The 20,730-nt window shown below is 35.6% G+C and overlaps 1 protein-coding gene across 1 annotated transcript in view; it reads left to right on the plus strand.

Moving 5' to 3' along the window:
• The window catches only part of LOC139864318 (uncharacterized), a 75,834-nt gene extending 57,090 nt beyond the window's left edge, over window positions 1–18,744 (plus strand). The window contains exon 2 of the mRNA XM_071852896.1: window positions 18,666–18,744. Within this exon, the coding sequence (XP_071708997.1) occupies window positions 18,666–18,744 (79 nt within the window). The remainder of the gene's footprint in view (window positions 1–18,665) is intronic.
• The last annotated feature ends 1,986 nt before the right edge of the window (window positions 18,745–20,730 follow it).

Genomic DNA, 20,730 nt, shown 5'->3' on the forward strand with positions numbered 1-20,730 from the left:
TTGGTTACTTCCATCTTTTCTTTGATGAAGAACCAAGAACAAGAATCTAAACTTTCTAGTTTATGGTTCTACACTTAAATGTTTTAAAGATTTAAAGTTCATAAGTTCCATTATCATACTTGTGTTCATGTTTGTAAACTTAAGGTTTACTTTCTTAAAGATCAAAGCCTTGGCTTGAATCTTTCTAAGTATGAACAACCATGAACTTATTACTTGTAGATTTAGTTTATCTCTTCATTTTATGTACTTTAAAGTTGTGATGTTGTTAAATTGGTCAAGTATTACTAGTTAATCTTGATCTCATATTTCTTGAAACTAAAAGTTTACTTTATAAGTTCAAGAACATGGAAGTATAACTTTCTAGTTATAACTTCATACACTTGTGTTGGATCTAAGTTTCTGTAGCTTATGGTCTTCTAATTATGTTGTAAATAATAGCTTACAAGCTTACATACATTTATCAAGTTGAAAATCTAAGTTTCATAACTTATGGTTTCATTAAAGTGTAGATCCAAGTTCTATAACTTAGGATCTAACTTAAGAACACTAGATCTAGACTTTCTAGTCTATGATCTTTAAGATCTAGCTAATATCTAAGTTCTACAACTTAAGATCTTGATTATTTAGTTTACTTTCAAGTTTATAGCTTAATATTACTCTTGTAACTCATGTATGTGTTGGATCTAAGATCTTGATGTAACTTTGGTTCATCAAACTACATACAACTCTTAAGTGAGTTGTGAAACTTATCTTAGACTTACACTAGTGTTATGATGGTCAAACCTTGGTTAATATGATGCAAACCCATCAACGAGTTGTACACTTGAAGCTATACGCATCAAGGATGAGAACCGTGATGAGCATCAAGCACCAAGAACCCACCAGAACACCTTTCTTACTGTTTTCTGGAACTGATAAGACTACCTAGGCTACTGTAAAGTTTATTTTCAGTTATTTTGGTTTGAGTAGATGATTTTCCGTTTATACCTTGTCTTAATTCGAGTTACGGTTTAGGATCTATGGCCTCTCGAAAGTCACTACACCCTATTAACGTTGTGCTAAAATTTCTGACCTACTCGCACTTAAACCGTCACCACGGTCAAACAAAGATGAGTTTGGTTCTGGAAATTAGTCAGCCCCTAGGGGACTCATATACGGAGCCATGGCCACTGGTCTCACCTCATTTTAGTTTGTATAGAGGTCGTGGCGACTGAACGAAATCAGCCCTTGTTTCAAACCCTAGTCTTGACTTGAAACTTACTTTACACTTTTTGTTTAATGATGGATGATGATGGTACTTAAGACCTAATTTACATACATTTAAACCTTTGGGAACGATTTACTGACTTAGTAACTTTTGACTTAGGTTGAGGACCTTCCAGACCAACCACTAGCTTACTATTCCCGCGTATCGACTTTTACTACTTTCCACTGTGAGTTATAGCATCCCTTTTTACTTTAACTATTTTAGGAACTGAGAATACATGCGCATTTTACATTTTACATACTAGGCATGAGTACTTAAACTTTATACATGTGTGGGTTATACAACGGCATAAACTTTCCCCTTAGCTCGGTAACGTTTAGTCATTGGTCTTTGAACCGATGAACGCGAATCTTAGATATGGATCCATAAGGTTTGACATCCCCACTCGGGCTAGTAGCGCTAGCATTTAACGGGTGTTTAATACTTCGTAAACATACGCACTCGCCAAGTGTACTTTTAGGGGGGTGTTACTTACGTTAAGTTAGTTACCAAGTGCCTACGGTTATACATATACTTTTCATACTGTTTTGAAACGCTGTTGAAGCACTGAAATCTCGTGGCCTACCTTACATTACTGTTATACTTAAACTATAGCTCACCAACCTTTGTGTTGACGTTTTTAAGCATGTTTTTCTCAGGTGCTTAAGGTTTGCTTGCTTCCGCTGTACTAGTCATGCTTTGTAGACACCCGCTGCACTTATTAGAGATGTCACCGCATGAAACATTTTTTTTACATTCAAACTATATTACTTTTGAAACGATGTATTTGTAACGACCTATGTCACGTACTATTATTGCTTGCTATTCGTAGAAGCATACTTTTGGTTGTTAAACATTTGACGTTGGTTAAAACGTCACCTTTATTCATGAATGCAAACTTGTTTTGAAACAACATATAGTATTTGACCTTGTAATGATCTTGTTGTTGATGATTCGTACACGATGGTTTTGTACGGGGCATCACATTTGGTATGAGAGCATTGGTTGTAGGGAATTAGGTTGCGTTAGTGAGTCTAGACCGGACCGAGTAGGATTCACTAATAGGACTAATCTACAACTTGTTAGTTTACTTGTTTCTGCGGAACTTGCTGCATGCTGCTGCTTACTTAATGCTATATGCCGTATGCAACTACATGATTTCACTACTGCATGCTATTATCTGTTTTCGATTGCATGATACTTATCGTTATTGCCATGCTACTTACTGCTATACATGATCTAGATTGTCGTAGTTACTTTGCCTAATACATGCTTGCTTTATGACTTACTGACATGGAAAAAGTTATTTTTCCTTTTTCAGATGTCGGATATTCCACCTGTTATCATTTTAGAGAGCGACTCGGACTCATCCGCCACCTCGCCTGCAATTATTGCCGATTCTCAGATCCCGTCGTCGACACCCTCCAGTGACTCTGGCGCTTCATCCTCTGGAGCCAGTAGCCATGCACCCAACCCAGTGATCACCTTAGACGGAGCCGAGGACCTACAGGAGATTCCAGCTCCACTTGTCCCAGGACCCTCGGAGCCACAGCACCATCCCGGTGGTGCTGTGATTCCCGCAGAACTTGGGGAAGGTCCGTTCCGTAATGAGCATAACCATTGGTGCCGACGCCTTCCTGATGAACGTCTCGTGCCTATCCCGCCTTTTAGATACCGACTGATGATAGCCGGCCGAGCAGAGTCACGCCACCCCCAGATGATTCCAACGACTCATAATCCGACGACTTATCCTCTGATGACTCAAGTGACGAGGATTCCGACGAGGATCCCGAGGAAGCACCCATGCATCCACCCTCTACCCCGCCGAAGAAGCGGTATCGTTTCGACGGTACTGTTATTCCTGGGGTTAGCGGAGGGAGATCGTCCGTTAATGCACATGGACTGAGGACTAGAGTTACCGCCCGTAAGCGGCTTGTGCCGTATCCCGCTGATCCATTCATACGTAAGGCTCCCAGTTACGCAGCATCTACTTCTGGTGCCAGACCGTCTGCACCACCAGCTCCACCAGCACCATCAGCACCGCCTGCTCAATCAGCCTCTCCCTCTGTCGAGGAACTGATGAGGGAGGTGGATATCCTCCATGCTCAGGTAACTGAGCTCTAGGATCAGGTGTCCTACATGATGGACATCCTTTACCCACCTTCACCATAGGGCTTTTGTATTAGATTTTATTATGTAATTCATTTGTAGTTTCATGTTTTACTTATGTACTGTGCGAACCTATGCGGATGTATGCAACTTTTTATTAATGAATGAAACTTAGTGTTGTTTAATCTTTATACGGTGTTCCATTTACGTTACTGTATAATGATTTTGTGGTATCTGAATCTATTTGCGTTACTTAATTAACATGTGTTGTGTTGATTCCATGTTGGTTACCATATACTGTACTACTATTATTTGAATACTGGATTTTAACTTGAGTCAAAATTTTTGTTTAGAACATCAATGGCCAATGGAAGATCAACGCCCACAGCAGCACAGATCGAAGAAATGATCACTGAACGAGTCGCCGCAGCTTTAGCAAAAATGAACCCACAAGCTCCACCAGTTAACCTGTAACGACCCGCACTTTTCCGATCGTTCTATACTTATGAGATTAATATTTACATAAATTAAACCTTACCAACATGATAAGCAATCCAAATTGTTGAGACTTATGTTTTTGAAAAGAGTTTTACACAACGTTTGACCGTCTAGTTTGACCGATGATATCACGAACTATACAATATATGATAATTATACATACATATTTAACATGATCTAAGGATGTTTTAATATCTCATTTTGTATTAATAACAAAAAGTCATAAGTATATTTTGAAACTACTAACTTAAGTTTTCAAAACAATAACCTACGTAACGTTATTTGACATAAATACTGATGATTTATAATGTTTATACATATATCGTATAAGTAATGTATTTAATCATTTTTAAAGGGCTTTTATACATAAAACAATACAAGTATATTTACAAAAGATAGTTATATTTGAATTCTCGTTCCGTTTCCTCAATAATCCTATACGTATATCTAGGGTACTATACACAGCTTCTAGAAGTATTTACTATTGGTATATACCAATAGAAATCTTCAATTATTGGAATAATATGTCATTCATGACATAATAAATTTTAACTTATCTTAGATATTTTCACTAAAAACCAAATTTTCAAGCCTATAAATAAGCACCATTTCTAACTCATTTTTACACATTCATTTTCCAAATTTTACTTCCAATTTTCACACACACTTGCAAGAACTCTCTCAACTTTTATTTTACTACTTCTTTCCAGCAACTTTACATTTTAAACTTGAGGTAAAAACTCTACTTCAACTCTTTTTCAATTCATATATTTAAAGCTATATATATAAGAGTTTATAAACTAGAACATAGTTTGAATGATTTCAAACTTGTTCGCAAACTAAATAGATCCTTCTAACTTAACTTTTAAAATACTTCAAGACCTGTAACATATCTTAATTATATGCTAACAAGGTATAACTTGGTTTTTCAAAGAACACCTTAAAAACTGAATTTACGACGTCGGAGTGCAACCGGGGGCTGTTTTGGGTTGGATAATTAAAAACCATCTTAAACTTTGAATTGGAGGTTTATTTTCTGGAAAAATGATTTTTACTATGAATATGATAACACATAAAAATTTCATGATTTAACTCAAAGTATAAGTATTTTTAGAAAAATAATCATTTGAGGTTGTTTACATGATGGAAAATGATTAACTTCATAAGTTTCACTAAAGTTTGACCTATGCCGTGTGATTTTGAATACAAACTAAGGTATTTACAGTTCATAGTCTTAAAGAGGGACTCGATCCAAGGAGATGGCAAGTTGAATCAACGAAAACGGAGTTGTAACGAAGAAACTATGACCGAAACAAAATCGGATATCCAAGACTAGTTTAGCCACGAAAATAATTGGGAAAAAATTAAATAAATCACATCTTTTTAAGTTAACATGATATTTTATATATATGTACTTATAATTCAATTTTATATGGTTCAGGATCACCCGTAAACAACACGAGAAGATTAATCATAAGATACCATGATTGTACGCAACACGTCATTTGACAACACCGGTACTTTATGTACGCAACACGTCATTTGACAACACCGGTACCATGGGTCAAGATTAATCTCGACCAATACATATACGATGGGGTTTTATTTATTTCGTTGGGGGTTTTATTTATTTCATTGCGGGTATATTAAACATCTAAAAATGAACCATTAAAATTGAATTACTAACAACGAACTGCTAACTACGGACTAAGGAATTATTCAAAGTATTAAAAGTATAACAAGTATATATATGTGACGTTTGTTTAAAAAGAAAAAGGTATTGATATATTATATATGGATAGGTTCGTGATATCAACCGGAGACCAAGTCAAATTATATATATATCTTCAAGACGAAAGTGAGTATATAGTCCCACTTTTAAACTCTAAATATTTCGGGATGAGAATACATGTATTTTATATTTTACGTTATGGACACAAGTAACTGAAAATATATTCTACGTTGAGTTGTACCACTGGCATACTTCCCTGTAGCTTGGTAACTAATATTTACAGCGGTATTGTAAACGCGAATCCTGTTGATAGATCTATCGGGCCTGACAACCCCAACCGGACTGGACGATCAGTATTCAACGGTTGCACAGTACTTCGTTTTGTGACTACACTTGGTACGGTGTAGTAAGATTTCATATTAAAGGGAATATGCGACGTGATTAAATGTTAAGTATGGTTACCAAGTGCTCAACCACTTAGAATATTTTTATGAAAATGTTTATATATGAAATCTTGTGGTCTATATATATATATATTGCTGCCGGCACTAAACCTATATCTCACCAACTTTATGTTGACGTTTTAAACATGTTTATTCTCAGGTGATAATTAGAAGCTTCCGCTGCATTATGTTGAATTTGAGCAAGATCTTGCGTACGCATATATGTGTCAAAAACAAAACTGCATATCCAAGAACTTGTGTTGTAAAATATGCTAGAAATCGGGTTGTTATTATCATTTGTAAAGTTTGTAAGTCTAAGATTATCGCTAAACGATAATCATCTTTATTTTGTCCAAAGCTTGTATCAAAAATAAGGATCATGGTTTGTAATGTATAATATATGCAGTTTTTCTTTTAAAAATGTCGCATATAGAGGTCAATACCTCGCAATGAAATCATACGTTATCTAACACGTTCTTATGGTTAAGGACGGGTTATGACATAACCCGCCCATTCGTAATGGGTGTACTTATAAGGAATTCCAAAGCTGTAAGCCCCACAACTTTAGTGGAACTGAGGGGCCAATTGGTCTCACTAGGTGGTTTGAGAAATTAGAATCGGTGTTCCGCGTTAGTAACTGCTCAGAGACGAACAAAACCAAGTATGCCTCATGTACGCTGTCAGACGGTGCACTAACCTGGTGGAACACACTGGCTCAAGCAAAGGGTATTGATGAGGCGTATGCTACCCCATGGGAGGAATTCAAAGGGGCCATGATTGAAGAGTATTGCCCTAGGACAGAGATACAGAAAATGGAGATTGAGTTTGGGCAGTTGAAGGTTGTGGGAAACGATCTCGATGGTTACAACCGTAGGTATCTGGAATTAGCCCTGATGCGTCCTACCATGGTTACCCCGGAGTTTAAGCGCATGAAAAGGTACTTGTGGGGACTTCCCAAGTCCATTAAGGGAAATGTCACCTCATCTAAACCACCAAACGTCCCGGAAGCAATGCGCATGGCGCACACCTTAATGAACCAAATTATCAGCGATGAACCGGAAAAGGCAAAATCAGAATCGGGTAGTAGTGATTAGCGTAAGTGGGACAACAACAAGTGGAGAACCTATGATCAAACCCCCGCTAAAAGGCACAACGATGGGAGGAACCCCAATCCGAACCCTAGCTCGAACTCCAACTACAAGGGTAGTCTGCCACAGTGCAAGAGGTGCTACAAACACCATACCTGGTACTGTAATGTTGTCTGTGAAAAGTGCAAAAGGACCGGGCATATCGGCAAGTACTGCAAGATCACCACCATGACTGGGAAGCCGAACCCCACTGGACCGAGAAAGTGCTATGAATGTGGACAGACGGGCCACTTCAGAAATGAGTGTCCCAACAAGCGAAAGGACGGCGGACCACCGCGTGACAGAGCTTTCAACGTAAACGCAAGGGATGCCTGTGAGAACCCCGACTTGATCACAAGTATATTCACTATCAACAATCTATTAGCTTCTGTCCTGTTTGATACTGGTGCTGATAGAAGTTATGTATGTAGAAACTTTTGCTCTAAGATAAATTGGTCGTTAGTTCCTTTAAAGGAGAGTATGCTTGTAGAGGTAGCCAATGGAAAACTTGAGAAAGTTGACCAAGTTAGCCGAGGAGCTATTATCAACATAGCTGGTGTGGATTTCGAGATTGACTTAATACCCATTAAGTTGGGAAGCTTTGATGTTATTGTCGGTATGGACTGGTTGAACAAGATAAGGGCCGACATTATTTGTAGAGATAAAGCTCTTCGTATACCACACGGAGATAGTGAGCCACTGATTATTTACGGAGAGAGATGTAGCTCGAAACTGAATCTCATTAGTTGCATGAAAGCGCAAAAGATCATGAAGAAAGGACGTCTTGCTGTTTTAGCACATGTGAAAACGTTAGAAACCGAGGTGAAGAGCGTGGATGACGTACGAATTGTGAACGAATTTTCCGATGTATTTCCGGAAGAATTGCCTGGATTACCGCCACCAAGAACAGTAGAGTTTCAGATCGATTTAGTGCCAGGAGCTGCACCCATAGCTCGCGCACCCTATCGACTCGCACCTTCCGAAATGCAAGAGTTGCAGAGCCAATTACAAGAACTGCTAGACCGTGGATTTATCCAACCAAGTTTCTCGCCTTGGGGCGCACCTGTTTTATTTGTGAAGAAGAAGGACGGAGCATTCCGCATGTGTATCGACTACCGTGAACTCAACAAATTGATGATCAAGAATCGGTATCCTCTTTCCAGAATTGACGATCTTTTTAATCAACTGCAAGGATCGAACGTTTACTCTAAGATCGATTTGCGATCCGGTTATCACCAGTTGAGGGTGAAAGAGAGCAACGTGATGAAGACTGCATTCAGAACCCGTTATGGTCATTATGAGTTTCTCGTGATGCCATTCGGTTTCATCAACGCACCTGCCGTGTTTATGGACCTCATGAATCGTGTATGCAAGCCATACTTGGATAAGTTCGTTATCGTCTTCATAGATGATATCCTCATCTACTCCAAAAGCGAAGAAGAACATGAGCAACATCTTCGTCTAGTGTTGGAACTCTTGAGACAAGAGCAACTTTACGCCAAATTCTCCAAGTGTGAGTTTTGGTTGAAGGAAGTCCAATTTTTGGGTCACGTTGTGAGTGATCAAGGTATCAAAGTTGATCCAGCAAAGATTGAAGCTATCAGCAAGTGGGAGACCCCCACTACTCCGACTCACATCCGCCAATTTTTAGGTCTCGCCGGTTACTACCAAAGATTTATTGAAGGTTTCTCTCTGATTGCGCGTCCTTTGACCGCGCTGACTCACAAAGGCAAGAAGTTCATTTGGGAACCCGAACCGGAATCAGCATTTCAAACCTTGAAAAAGAAGTTAACCACCGCACCTATCTTATAACTTCCTGAAGGCAGTGACGATTTCGTCGTTTATTGCGATGCTTCAAAGAGTGGTTTTGGTTGTGTACTGATGCAACGCACAAAGGTTATCGCTTACGCCTCCCGACAACTGATGATTCACGAATGAAATTACACAACGCATGATCTTGAGCTTGGAGTCGTTGTCTTTGCATTAAAACTGTGAAGACATTATCTTTATGGAACTAAGAGCACTATTTTCACCGATCATAAAAGCCTCCAACACATCTTCGATCAGAAGCAACTAAATATGAGACAGCGTCGATGGATCGAGACACTGAACGACTATGATTGTGAACTTCATTATCACCCTGGCAAGGCCAATGTTGTAGCTGACGCTTTGAGCCGAAAGGAGAGAATAGCACCTCTTCGTGTCCGAGCACTGAACATCACCATTCATTCAAATCTCAATAGCCAGATCCGATCAGCCCAAGATGAGGCTCTCAAGGAGGAGAATTTATCTCATGAATACTTGAACATTCTCGTTTCTCGATTTGAAGTTAAGGAGACTGGACTCCGATGCTATGCCAGAAGAATTTGGGTACCTCGTTATGGAGATCTACGGAACCTTATATTAGATGAAGCCCACAAGTCGAGATATTCGATTCATCCAGGAGCTGGTAAAATGTACCACGATCTCAAGGAACAGTATTAGTGGCCTAATCTTAATAAGGACGTTGCAACTTATGTTGGGAAGTGTTTGACTTGCTCGAAAGTTAAGGCCGAACATCAGAGGCCTTCTGGATTACTTCAGCAACCAAAAATCCCGCAATGGAAGTGGGAAAGGATAACAATGGATTTCATTACGAAGTTACCAAAGACGATGGGCGAATACAATACCATCTGGGTTATTGTTGACCGTCTTACTAAATCTGCACACTTCTTAGCCATGAAGGAAACAGATACGATGGAGAGACTCGCTCAACTATACATAAAAGAGGTTGTATCTTGTCATGGTGTACCCTTATCGATCATCTCAGATCGTGATCCCCGTTTTGCTTCTAGATTTTGGAGTTATTTACAAGAAGCCATGGGAACCCGTCTCGACATGAGTACCGCGTATCACCCACAGACCGATGGACAAAGCGAACGCATGATTCAGACTTTGGAGGACATGTTGCGTGCTTATGTTATTGATTTTGGAAAGGCTTGGGAAATGCATTTGCCGCTAGCCAAATTCTCTTACAACAACAGTTATCACTCGAGTATTAATGCCGCACCTTTTGAGGTATTGTATGGCCGCAAGTGCCGTTCTCCTATTTGTTGGGCCGAAGTAGGCGAAACGCAAATCACCGGACCCGAGATAGTCCATGAAACAACTGAGAAGATTGTCCAAATTCAAGCGACACTCAAGACGGCCCGTGATCGCCAAAAGAGTTATGCCGACCTTAAACGTAAAGACTTCGAATTCAGCGTGGGTGACCATGTAATGTTGAAGGTCGCGCCTTGGAAAGGTGTGATCCGTTTTGGAAAACATGGGAAGCTCAATCCGCGATCCATTGGTCCTTTTGAAATCTTGGAGTGTGTTGGACCCGTTGATTACCGTATAGATCTTCCGACTCAATTGAGCTCAGTTCATCCTAATTTTCATGTATCGAATTTGAAGAAGTGTTTTGCTGAACCGGAACATGTCATACCATTAGAGGAACTTACGACTGATGACAAACTCCACTTCGTGGAAGAGCCTGTCTGAGTACGATGGAATGCCAAACGAGGACCTAAGTTTACCTGGGAACGAGAGGATCAAATGATGCAGAAGTATCCTCACCTTTTCCCAACTCCTCCATCTACCTCAGCTTAAAATTTCAGGATGAAATTTTCTTTAATAGGTGGGTGATGTAACGACCCTAGATTTTCCAACATTTAATTATTAATAATTTATTACTAATGCTTGCGTTTTAATAAACGTGTTCTTATACGTGCTACTTGTTACCTTATTTAACTTTTCATGGCCCGACTTCTCTTTGTGACACACGTACTTTTCACGAATAATATTTTCGAATATTATTTACATTCATGATTATTTATTATTAATCATTTTAATTAACTAAGGTTACTAGTTAATTACTTGGGCTTGATTTATTTAATTGCATACTTACTTGGACTTGGGCCTTTATTATTGAAAATGGACTTGGAAGCCCACCCTACACTCTTAATGGACTTGTAAGCCCATGATATATGCTAGTATTACATTAAGATAAAACTAGATTAGTTAGTTATATGTAAAGACTTGTTACATGCATACTTACACCATATTCCCACACCATTTAGCTTTAATACCACTTCAAGCTTACACCATTCTCCCATGTTGGAAAGTAGATTTGAATCCTTCCCCTTTTGTTGTTGAAACCATCGGCCTTGAGAGGTGTAGAGGGAGTTCAATTTTTTTTTTACTTTGTTACTTATTCACTAGTTTCATTTCATTTTTCACACACAACTTACTTGCAACTTCTCTCACTCTCTTTTTCTCTCAACTTGTAAGTAAAAAGGCTTTAATTTTCTCTCTTTTTCTTCCTCTAAAAACCGCCACCATCATCATTAAATTACTTGTTCTTTGTTGTTGTTTACTTACTTGTTGTTTAGTGTTGTTAAAGATCAAGTTCTATAACTTGTATCTTCATGTAATCTTGGTTACTTCCATCTTTTCTTTGATGAAGAACCAAGAACAAGATTCTAAACTTTCTAGTTTATGGTTCTACACTTAAATGTTTTAAAGATTTAAAGTTCATAAGTTTCATTATCATACTTGTGTTCATGTTTGTAAACTTAAGGTTTACTTTCTTAAAGATCAAAGTCTTGACTTGAATCTTTCTAAGTATGAACAACCATGAACTTATTACTTGTAGATTTAGTTTATCTCTTCATTTTATGTACTTTAAAGTTGTGATGTTGTTAAATTATTACTAGTTAATCTTGATCTAATATTTCTTGAAACTAAAAGTTTACTTTATAAGTTCAAGAACATGGAAGTATAACTTTCTAGTTATAACTTCATACACTTATGTTGGATCTAAGTTTCTATATCTTATGGTCTTCTAATTATGTTGTAAATAAGAGCTTACAAGCTTACATACATTTATCAAGTTGAAAATCTAAGTTTCATAACTTATGGTTTCATTAAAGTGTAGATCCAAGTTCTATAACTTAGGATCTAACTTAAGAACACTAGATCTAGACTTTCTAGTCTAGGATCTTTAAGATCTAGCTAAGATCTAAGTTCTGCAACTTAAGATCTTGATTATTTAGTTTACTTTCAAGTTTATAGCTTAATATTACTTTTGTAACTCATGTATGTGTCGGATCTAAGATCTTGATGTAACTTTGGATCATCAAACTACATACAACTCTTAAGTGAGTTGTGCAACTTATCTTAGACTTACACTAGTGTTATGATGGTCAAACCTTGGTTAAGATTATGCAAACCCATCAACGAGTTGTACACTTGAAGCTATACGCATCAAGGATGAGAACCGTAATGAGCATCAAGCACCAAGAACCCACCGGAACACATTTCTTACTATTTTCTGGAACTGATCAAACTACCTGGGCTATTGTAAAGTTGATTTTCAGTTAGTTCGGTTCGTGTAGATGATTTTCCGTTTAGACCTTGTCTTAATCCTAGTTACGGTTTAGGATCTTTGGCCTCCCGAAAGTCACTACACCCTATTAACGTTGTGCTGAAATTTCTGACCTACTCGCACTTAAACCGTCACCACGGTCAAAAGAAGACGATTTTGGTTCTGTAAATTGGTCAGCCCCTAGGGGACTCATATACAGAGCCATGGCCACTGGTCTCACCTCATTTTAGTTTGTATAGAGGTCGTGGAGACTGAACGAAATCAGCCCTTGTTTCAAACCCTAGTCTTGACTTGAAACTTACTTTACACTTTTTGTTTAATGATGAATGATGATGGTACTTAAGACCTAATTTACATACATTTAAACCTTTGGGAACGATTTACTAACTTAGTAACTTTTGACTTAGGTTGAGGATCTTCCGGACCAACCACTTGCTTACTATTCCCGCGTATCGACTTTTACTACTTTCCACTGTGAGTTATAGCATCCCTTTTTACTTTAACTATTTTGGGAACTGAGAATACATGCGCATTTTACGTTTTACATACTATGCACGAGTACTTAAACTTTATATATGTGTGGGTTATACAACGGCATAAACTTTCCCCTTAGCTCGGTAACGTTTAGTCATTGGTCTTTGAACCGGTGAACGCGAATCTTAGATATGGATCCATAGGGTTTGACATCCCCACTCGGGCTAGTAGCGCTAGCATTTAACGGGTGTTTAATACTTCGTAAACATAGGCACTCGCCAAGTGTACTTTTAGGGGGGTGTTACTTACGTTAAGTTAGTTACCAAGTGCCCACGGTTATACATATACTTTTCATACTGTTTTGAAACGCTGTTAAAGCACTGAAATCTCGTGGCCTACCACATTACTGTTATACTTAAACTATAGCTCACTAACCTTTGTGTTGACATTTTTAAGCATGTTTTTCTCAGGTGCTTAAGGTTTGCTTGCTTCCGTTGTACTAGTCATGCTTTGTAGACACCCGCTGTGCTTATTAGAGATGTCACCGCATGAAACGTTTATTTTGCATTCAAACTATATTACTTTTGAAACGATGTATTTGTAATGACCTATGGGTCACGTACTATTATTGCTTGCTATTCGTAGAAGCATACTTTTGGTTGTTAAACATTTGACGTTGGTTAAAACGTCACCTTTATTCATGAATGCAAACTTGTTTTGAAACAACATATAGTATTTGACCTTGTAATGATCCTGTTGTTGATGATTCGTACACGATGGTTTTGTACGGGGCATCACAGTATGGTTCATGGGTATGCCCGTGAGGTCAAATTTAGTGTTGTCATCTCCGTTGCGTCTACGTACCTTTCCTGCAATATTGAATCTCAATATTGATATGTGAGCACTCATAACTTAACTTTTATTTATTAATAGTGTATCCCTGACTAGTGCTCGAGTATTTAGGATTACGCATGCTTGTACTTTTGATAATGCCTTTAGTTAGGTTATGTTGAATCCTGAATTAGTTATTTATGCGGTTGAGATAAGGTATAAGATATGCATGTCGTTGGAAAGCTAGCAAAAAATTAAGAACTTTTCCTTTAGATATCGAATGGTTTCGATGAACGAATTTGAAGTTATAGTCAATCGAATTTTTGTATTATTATTAAAAATAATTATTATTATCGTCGTTCTAGTTTTATCTTATTATTATTATTATTATTATTATTATTATTATTATTATTATTATTATTATTATTATTATTATTATTATTATTATCTTTATCAATAAAAGGATTTATCATTAAAAATTGTTATTTTTATTATTATTACTATCGTTATTATCGTTAAAGTTATAATTATTATCTAATTATTATTATTATTATTATTATTATCATTATTATTATTATCATTATTAATATATATATCATTATTTAAAAATGGTTATTGTTATTGTTATTATTATTATTATTATTATATTATCATTAAAATAATTATTAGTATTATCGTTAATAATGTCATAGTAATTATCATTATTAGTATTATTAAAACTAATATTAGTAACACCTAATTATTTTGATTACTATTATTATCATTATTATGAACACGATATAAAAGTCGATTAAAAGCTATTAAACGAAAAGATTAGAAAATAATGAGTATGAGTATCTTGATGAAATTAAAATATTGTAAGATATTGAGTTAGATAAAATTATCGTTCTTATTATGTTTATTATTACTATTATTATTAAAAGTATCGTTAGTATTAAAACTATCATTTTAACAAAAATTATCATTTTAATAAAAATGTCATTGTTACTATAAAATATCATTATTATTATTATCATTCTAAATAGAATTATTATTTTAAAAATAATATTAAAATGTATTGTAAATATTAAAGTTATCATAATTAGAATTATCGTTTTATCATAATGTCATCTAAGTAATTATAAATATGGATATTTTTATAATAATAATTATTATTACAAAATAATACAACTTTTACTTACTATTATTATAGATATTATTTTATCAAATAAATATGTGATACAAACATATTTTACTACGTGTAATAAATTACTTTAATAATACCTATCATATTATCTTTATGATATTAAATGAACTCTATAAATTTTATTACTTAATATATATAAAAGTATATTTTATTATGTAAATTTTAATATAAAATTTTATTTATTAATAAATGAATTATATTATTTACTCTAATAAATCTTTTAAAAATATTTAAAAATATAAAATGACGATATTTAAAATATATTATAATCATGTATAGATTTTGGAAATCATTTTGAGTCAAATTGATTTTTGTTGATTTTTGCATATTAGTCTCGAGCATTAGGATTGTGGTACACTATGACCTGACCTAATTTATTAGACAAATATTGATCAACATACAAATATATATATTTAACTTAGGTTCATGAATCCGAGGCCAACCTTGCACATGTTCAATGACGTTATATGTATTTTTACAACGAAATACAGTATGGTGAGTTTCATTTGCCTTTTTACCCTTTATATTTTTGGGCTGAGAATACATGCGAAATTTTTATAAATGTTTTACGAAATAGACACAAGTAATCAAAACTACATTATATGGTTGAATGATCGAAGCCGAATATGCCCCTTTTTGCTTGGTAGCCTAAGAATTAGGGAACATCACTCATTTTGAGAATTAGTGCACGCCTAATTGACGCGAATCCTAAAGATAGATCTATTGGGCCTAACGAACCCCATCCAAAGTACCGGATGCTTTAGTACTTCAAATTCGTTTTTATCATGTCCGAAGGATTTCCCAGAATGATAGGGGATATTCTTATATGCATCTTGTTAATGTCGGTTACTAGGTGTTCAATCCATATGAATGATTTTTGTCTCTATGCATGGGACGTATATTTATGAGAACTGGAAATGAAATTCTTGTGGTCTATTAAAATGATGAAAATGAATGATTCTGATAAACTAATGAACTCACCAACCTTTTGGTTGACACTTTAAAGCATGTTTATTCTCAGGTATTAAAGAAATCTTCCGCTGTGCATTTGCTCATTTTAAAGATATTACTTGGAGTCTTTCATGGCATATTTCGAAGAACGTTGCATTCGAGTCATTGAGTTCATCAAAGATTATTATTAAGTAAATTTATAGTTGGATAGTGGATATTATGAAGTGGTATGCATGCCTATCAATTTTTGATGTAAAGAAAGTTGTCTTTTAAAAACGAATGCAATGTTAGTAAAATGTATCATATAGAGGTCAAATACCTCGCGATGTAATCAACTATTGTGAATCGTTTATAATGTATATGAATGGGTCCTTTCATCCATCATGTAGGAATACATACACACAGTGAAATATAAGAAATGGAAAATGTCTTTAACTAATTTGAGAGGCGACTTACGTATTGAGAAATCAGTACGGGTTCTAGAAAGTGGACAGGGAAATTGTAAAGAAGTGAGATCATCAATTGTTAACATGATAGAGGATGGTTACTGTGAGAACAAAAACAACAATAAAAGATTCAATGAAATTAAACTCACATGTTAAGGGAAAATGATGGTTCTAACAAGAAGGATAAAAAGACTTGTTGGAAGTGAGGCATATGATCATTTCAAAAGAGATTATCATGTTGGAAAGAACAGTTGTGGAGCAAGAACTTCGGGTTTGGGGAAATGGTCTAAGGACGAAGTTCTTAACCAAGGTCAACATTTTTGATTGTATTATAAATTTCGTCACGAATTATGTGTCACATATATCTAAATCATTTTATGTGAAGAACGATCACTTTGCTTGTAGATTGATTCTGGTGCCATATGTCATGCTTGAAAGATCAGTGTTGGTACAAGACATCCAACCGGAGAATTATGTACTTCACATGGGAAACGAAGCAATCGCTCATGTTCTATGTCATGGAAATTTTGTTTTATAATTTAGTTATGGAAACACAATTACTTTTATTAATGCATAATATGTACCGGATGATAAAAATTCTTATTTCCAATCCTATATTGAATCAGTGTGGTTACAAACAAGTATTTGTATCCAACAAGTATATATTGTCGAAAGATGATGTGTTTATTGGATTATGTTATTATAATAATGATGTTTTTATGTTGAATCTCAAAAATGCTCACGTTGTTGATATTTCTGCTTATATGATTAGTTCTTATTCAAATGGTTCTTTTTGTGACATGCATGTTTAAGACATGTACATTACAGATTAATGTTTGAAATGTCTAAAGAAGAATTGATTCCTAGTTTTGACATGAATTTGGAAAACTGTAAAATATGTATGCTGAATAAAATCACAAGGAAATATTATAAAGATATAAATAGGACTTCTTCGTCTCTGTAACTAATTCATAGTGATCGTTGTGACTTCCATGCTACCCCCATTTAGAAAATAAGAAGTATGTGGTCATATTTATAGATGATGCGTCTAGGTTTTGCTATGCATATCTTTTACATGGTAAAGATAATACCTTAGAAAAATTTAGAATTTATAATAATGAAGTAGAATTGTAACAAAATGGATTGATTAACACCTTGCACACTGATAGATGTGGCGAATACTATAACCCAGTTTCTATTCAATATGTAGTGATTATTCATCAAACTATAGCTCCTATACACCACAACAAAATGGTGTAGCTGAGAGAAAGAATAGATTTCTCAAGAAAATGGTGAATTGCATGTTGTCTGGTATGAGTGAGGGGGTTTTGGGGAAAGTCATGTTGACGTCTTGTTATCATTTGAATACGTTTCCTTACAAAAGAGGAAATACTACTCCTAATGAAATTTGATACAAGTAACGATCAAAGTTGCATTATTTGCGAGTTTGGAAATGTCGCACTGTCATTAGAATAATTGAACCCAAAAGGAAGACACTGTATGAAACATGTATTGACTGTATCTTCATGAGCATTACAAGGCTTATAGATTGTATGTTATAAAACCTAATGATTTTGTTTCAGTAATACAGTTTTAGAATCAAGAGATGCAATTTTTGATGAATCTTTTGTTACTTGAATACATGGACCAAAGGATGTAGTTTCTCATTCGAATGAAACTATACAAGGATTTCACTTGGAGGTAATACCTAGCGAAATACCCGAACCTCGTAGACGAAGTAGAATAAGGACAATTAAGTCTTATGAATATGATTTATAGCTTTAACTACTTGAGGGATTTAGAGATGGAATTTCATTACAATTCTCATACCGCTATAGTATGAAAGAGGACCTAGAACCTTTGATGAGTCTATGAATCTCATGATGTCGGATTTTGCAAAGAAACAGTCCGTGCAAAATAACACTTGGGTGACTGAGTTACCACCGGGTTGCAGACCATTGGGTAACAAGTGAATCTTCAAACGAAAGATGAAAGTCGAATGAAACATTGACAAGTTCAAATATAGATTGATTATCCAAGGCTTTATACAGAGGGATAGTTTTGATTATTTCAATACCTATATTGTGGTTGCTTGTATCACCACTGATATCGTCTAAAAAATCACGTTTTAACCCCCGATATTAAGCCCTAAAATAATAATTTGATTTAATTTATCAAAGTTTTTGCGTTTTTTTTTTTTTGCTTTGTTGTGTAGATCAAGTGAATACGAAGGCGATGCAAGAAGAATGAAAGAAAAAGGGCTTAAAACGAAGAATCTAGAGCGAAAACGATGAAAATCTAGTTACGACTCCGAAAACCAAGTTACGATCTCAAAAATTAAGCTGCGATGCAAGAAACAAGCTCGAGACAAGCCAAAACAAGCCACACGGTTGGTCTACCTGGGGTGCCTGCTTTACCCGTGATAGTTCCATGGACTGCCCACACGACTGTTATACCCGAGCATTGTACCCAAGAAGATCATACCGGACACTCGTACATGGATGGCCTACCCGGGATGCTCATTTTGCCCGGCCTCCTCACACACTTGCCCACTGGCAGTATTGCCTATATAAAGGCCACTTGTTTCTCATTTTCAACAAACTTCAAAAAAAAAAAAAAAACACACACACACACAAATACTCCACATTCAATAAAAAATAAAATTAGTTAGTAGCTTCGTAATTTCATTTGGAGGATACTTCTAAGACCCTGGGATAAAGGGGGCGGATTTTTGCACGCTACGCATTTAAGGTTTTAATTTGTTACGCACCTTTTTTTTAATTTAAACTTGTCTCTTATATATTTATTATGTTTAAATATGCGTTTTAGAACTACCATGCTAGCTTAAGGTATTCGTATGATGCTGTGATAGAAAGTTAGGCTAGCGTAATTATGTAAATTTAGTACGATTGATGTTGTTATACTGAGACTGTAATACTGATAGACTTGTATGACTATATCTTAAGGATTGTCCAACTTAAGTTGTGATCGAGACTTATCCATTTATATGAACTTATCTACTTCATAGGAACCAAGACCCTCAGTTATACAATACTTGATGCATCTATGAACTCAGTATGCCCGGTGTTCCCGAAAGGAAACTTTTGCGCTTTCGTGGGCTTCATAGAAGCAAACTTGCATTACAAATTCGACTATGGAGTCTAAATTTATAGCTTTAGTTGTAGCTGGTAATGAAGCTTAATTGTTGAGGAATTTGATCTATGAGATTTCTTTGTGGCCAAAGCGTATATCTCATATCTCCATCTATTGTGAAAAAGCTTGTACTGTGGCTAAATCATATAGTCAAATGTACAATGAAAAATCTAGTCACTTAGGTGTTAGACACAATATAGTTCGTGAGTTGATCATGAATACAGTGATATCCATTGATTTTGTGATAAGGTGAGTCACTAACAAAATATGGTATTCGTAGGTGGGATAGGGTGAGTCACTAACAAAATTTAGTGGACCAACTGACGAAAGGACTAGCTAGAGACATAATGCATAAGTCGGCTATTGGAGTGTGACTGAAGTCCAATTAGATCTTCCAAACTAAGAAATCCAATTTCCTTCTAATACAACGTTGAAAGCTGAATTCAATATGAATTGCTTACTTTCTGAAGATTGAAACACATACATTTTATCATCCAAAAGTATGCATTTAGAACTCCATGTTAAGTTATGTTGAAGTTTATCTTTTAAATAGTTCTTTCTTAATTTCTAATAACAAATGTGGTCACTTTAACGTACTAATATTAGACGATAATAATGCCCAAGTCCGTATGTGAGCTTAGAGTCCATTAGAATTTATTAAGGTTTAAGAATTGTGTAGTCTATAAATACCGTCTTGTGATAATATAATTATTATGGGAAATTTTGTTGTCTAACATGGTATCCGACCATGTTCTCTAACCTAGGCTGCCGACCACCCCGTCAAATCACTCACCCTATCCAGTGGCGGATCCAGGAATCTGTAACACTGGGGGCAGAAATTTTGCAACAGTAATTGTAATAAACCAACTTCACTATTAAACTCTGAAAAAGGCTTAAATACATAAGCATAAGTAAAAAAAAATACAACGTAATAATAGTGGCAAAATAGCTTAGAAATAGCCCCAATGACCCAAAAAATTGCCAAAATCCTCCTAAAAAACTACACAAAATCTGCTTAAAAACTATCCATAGCTACACTTTTTTTTACGGAAACACATCATTTGAAAAACGTTGAGATAAAGAATCATTGAAAAATACAATTTAAGAGAACATTAATAGGCATTGAA

Source organism: Rutidosis leptorrhynchoides, chromosome 8 (assembly GCF_046630445.1).
Source record: "Rutidosis leptorrhynchoides isolate AG116_Rl617_1_P2 chromosome 8, CSIRO_AGI_Rlap_v1, whole genome shotgun sequence".
NCBI lineage: Eukaryota > Viridiplantae > Streptophyta > Magnoliopsida > Asterales > Asteraceae > Rutidosis > Rutidosis leptorrhynchoides.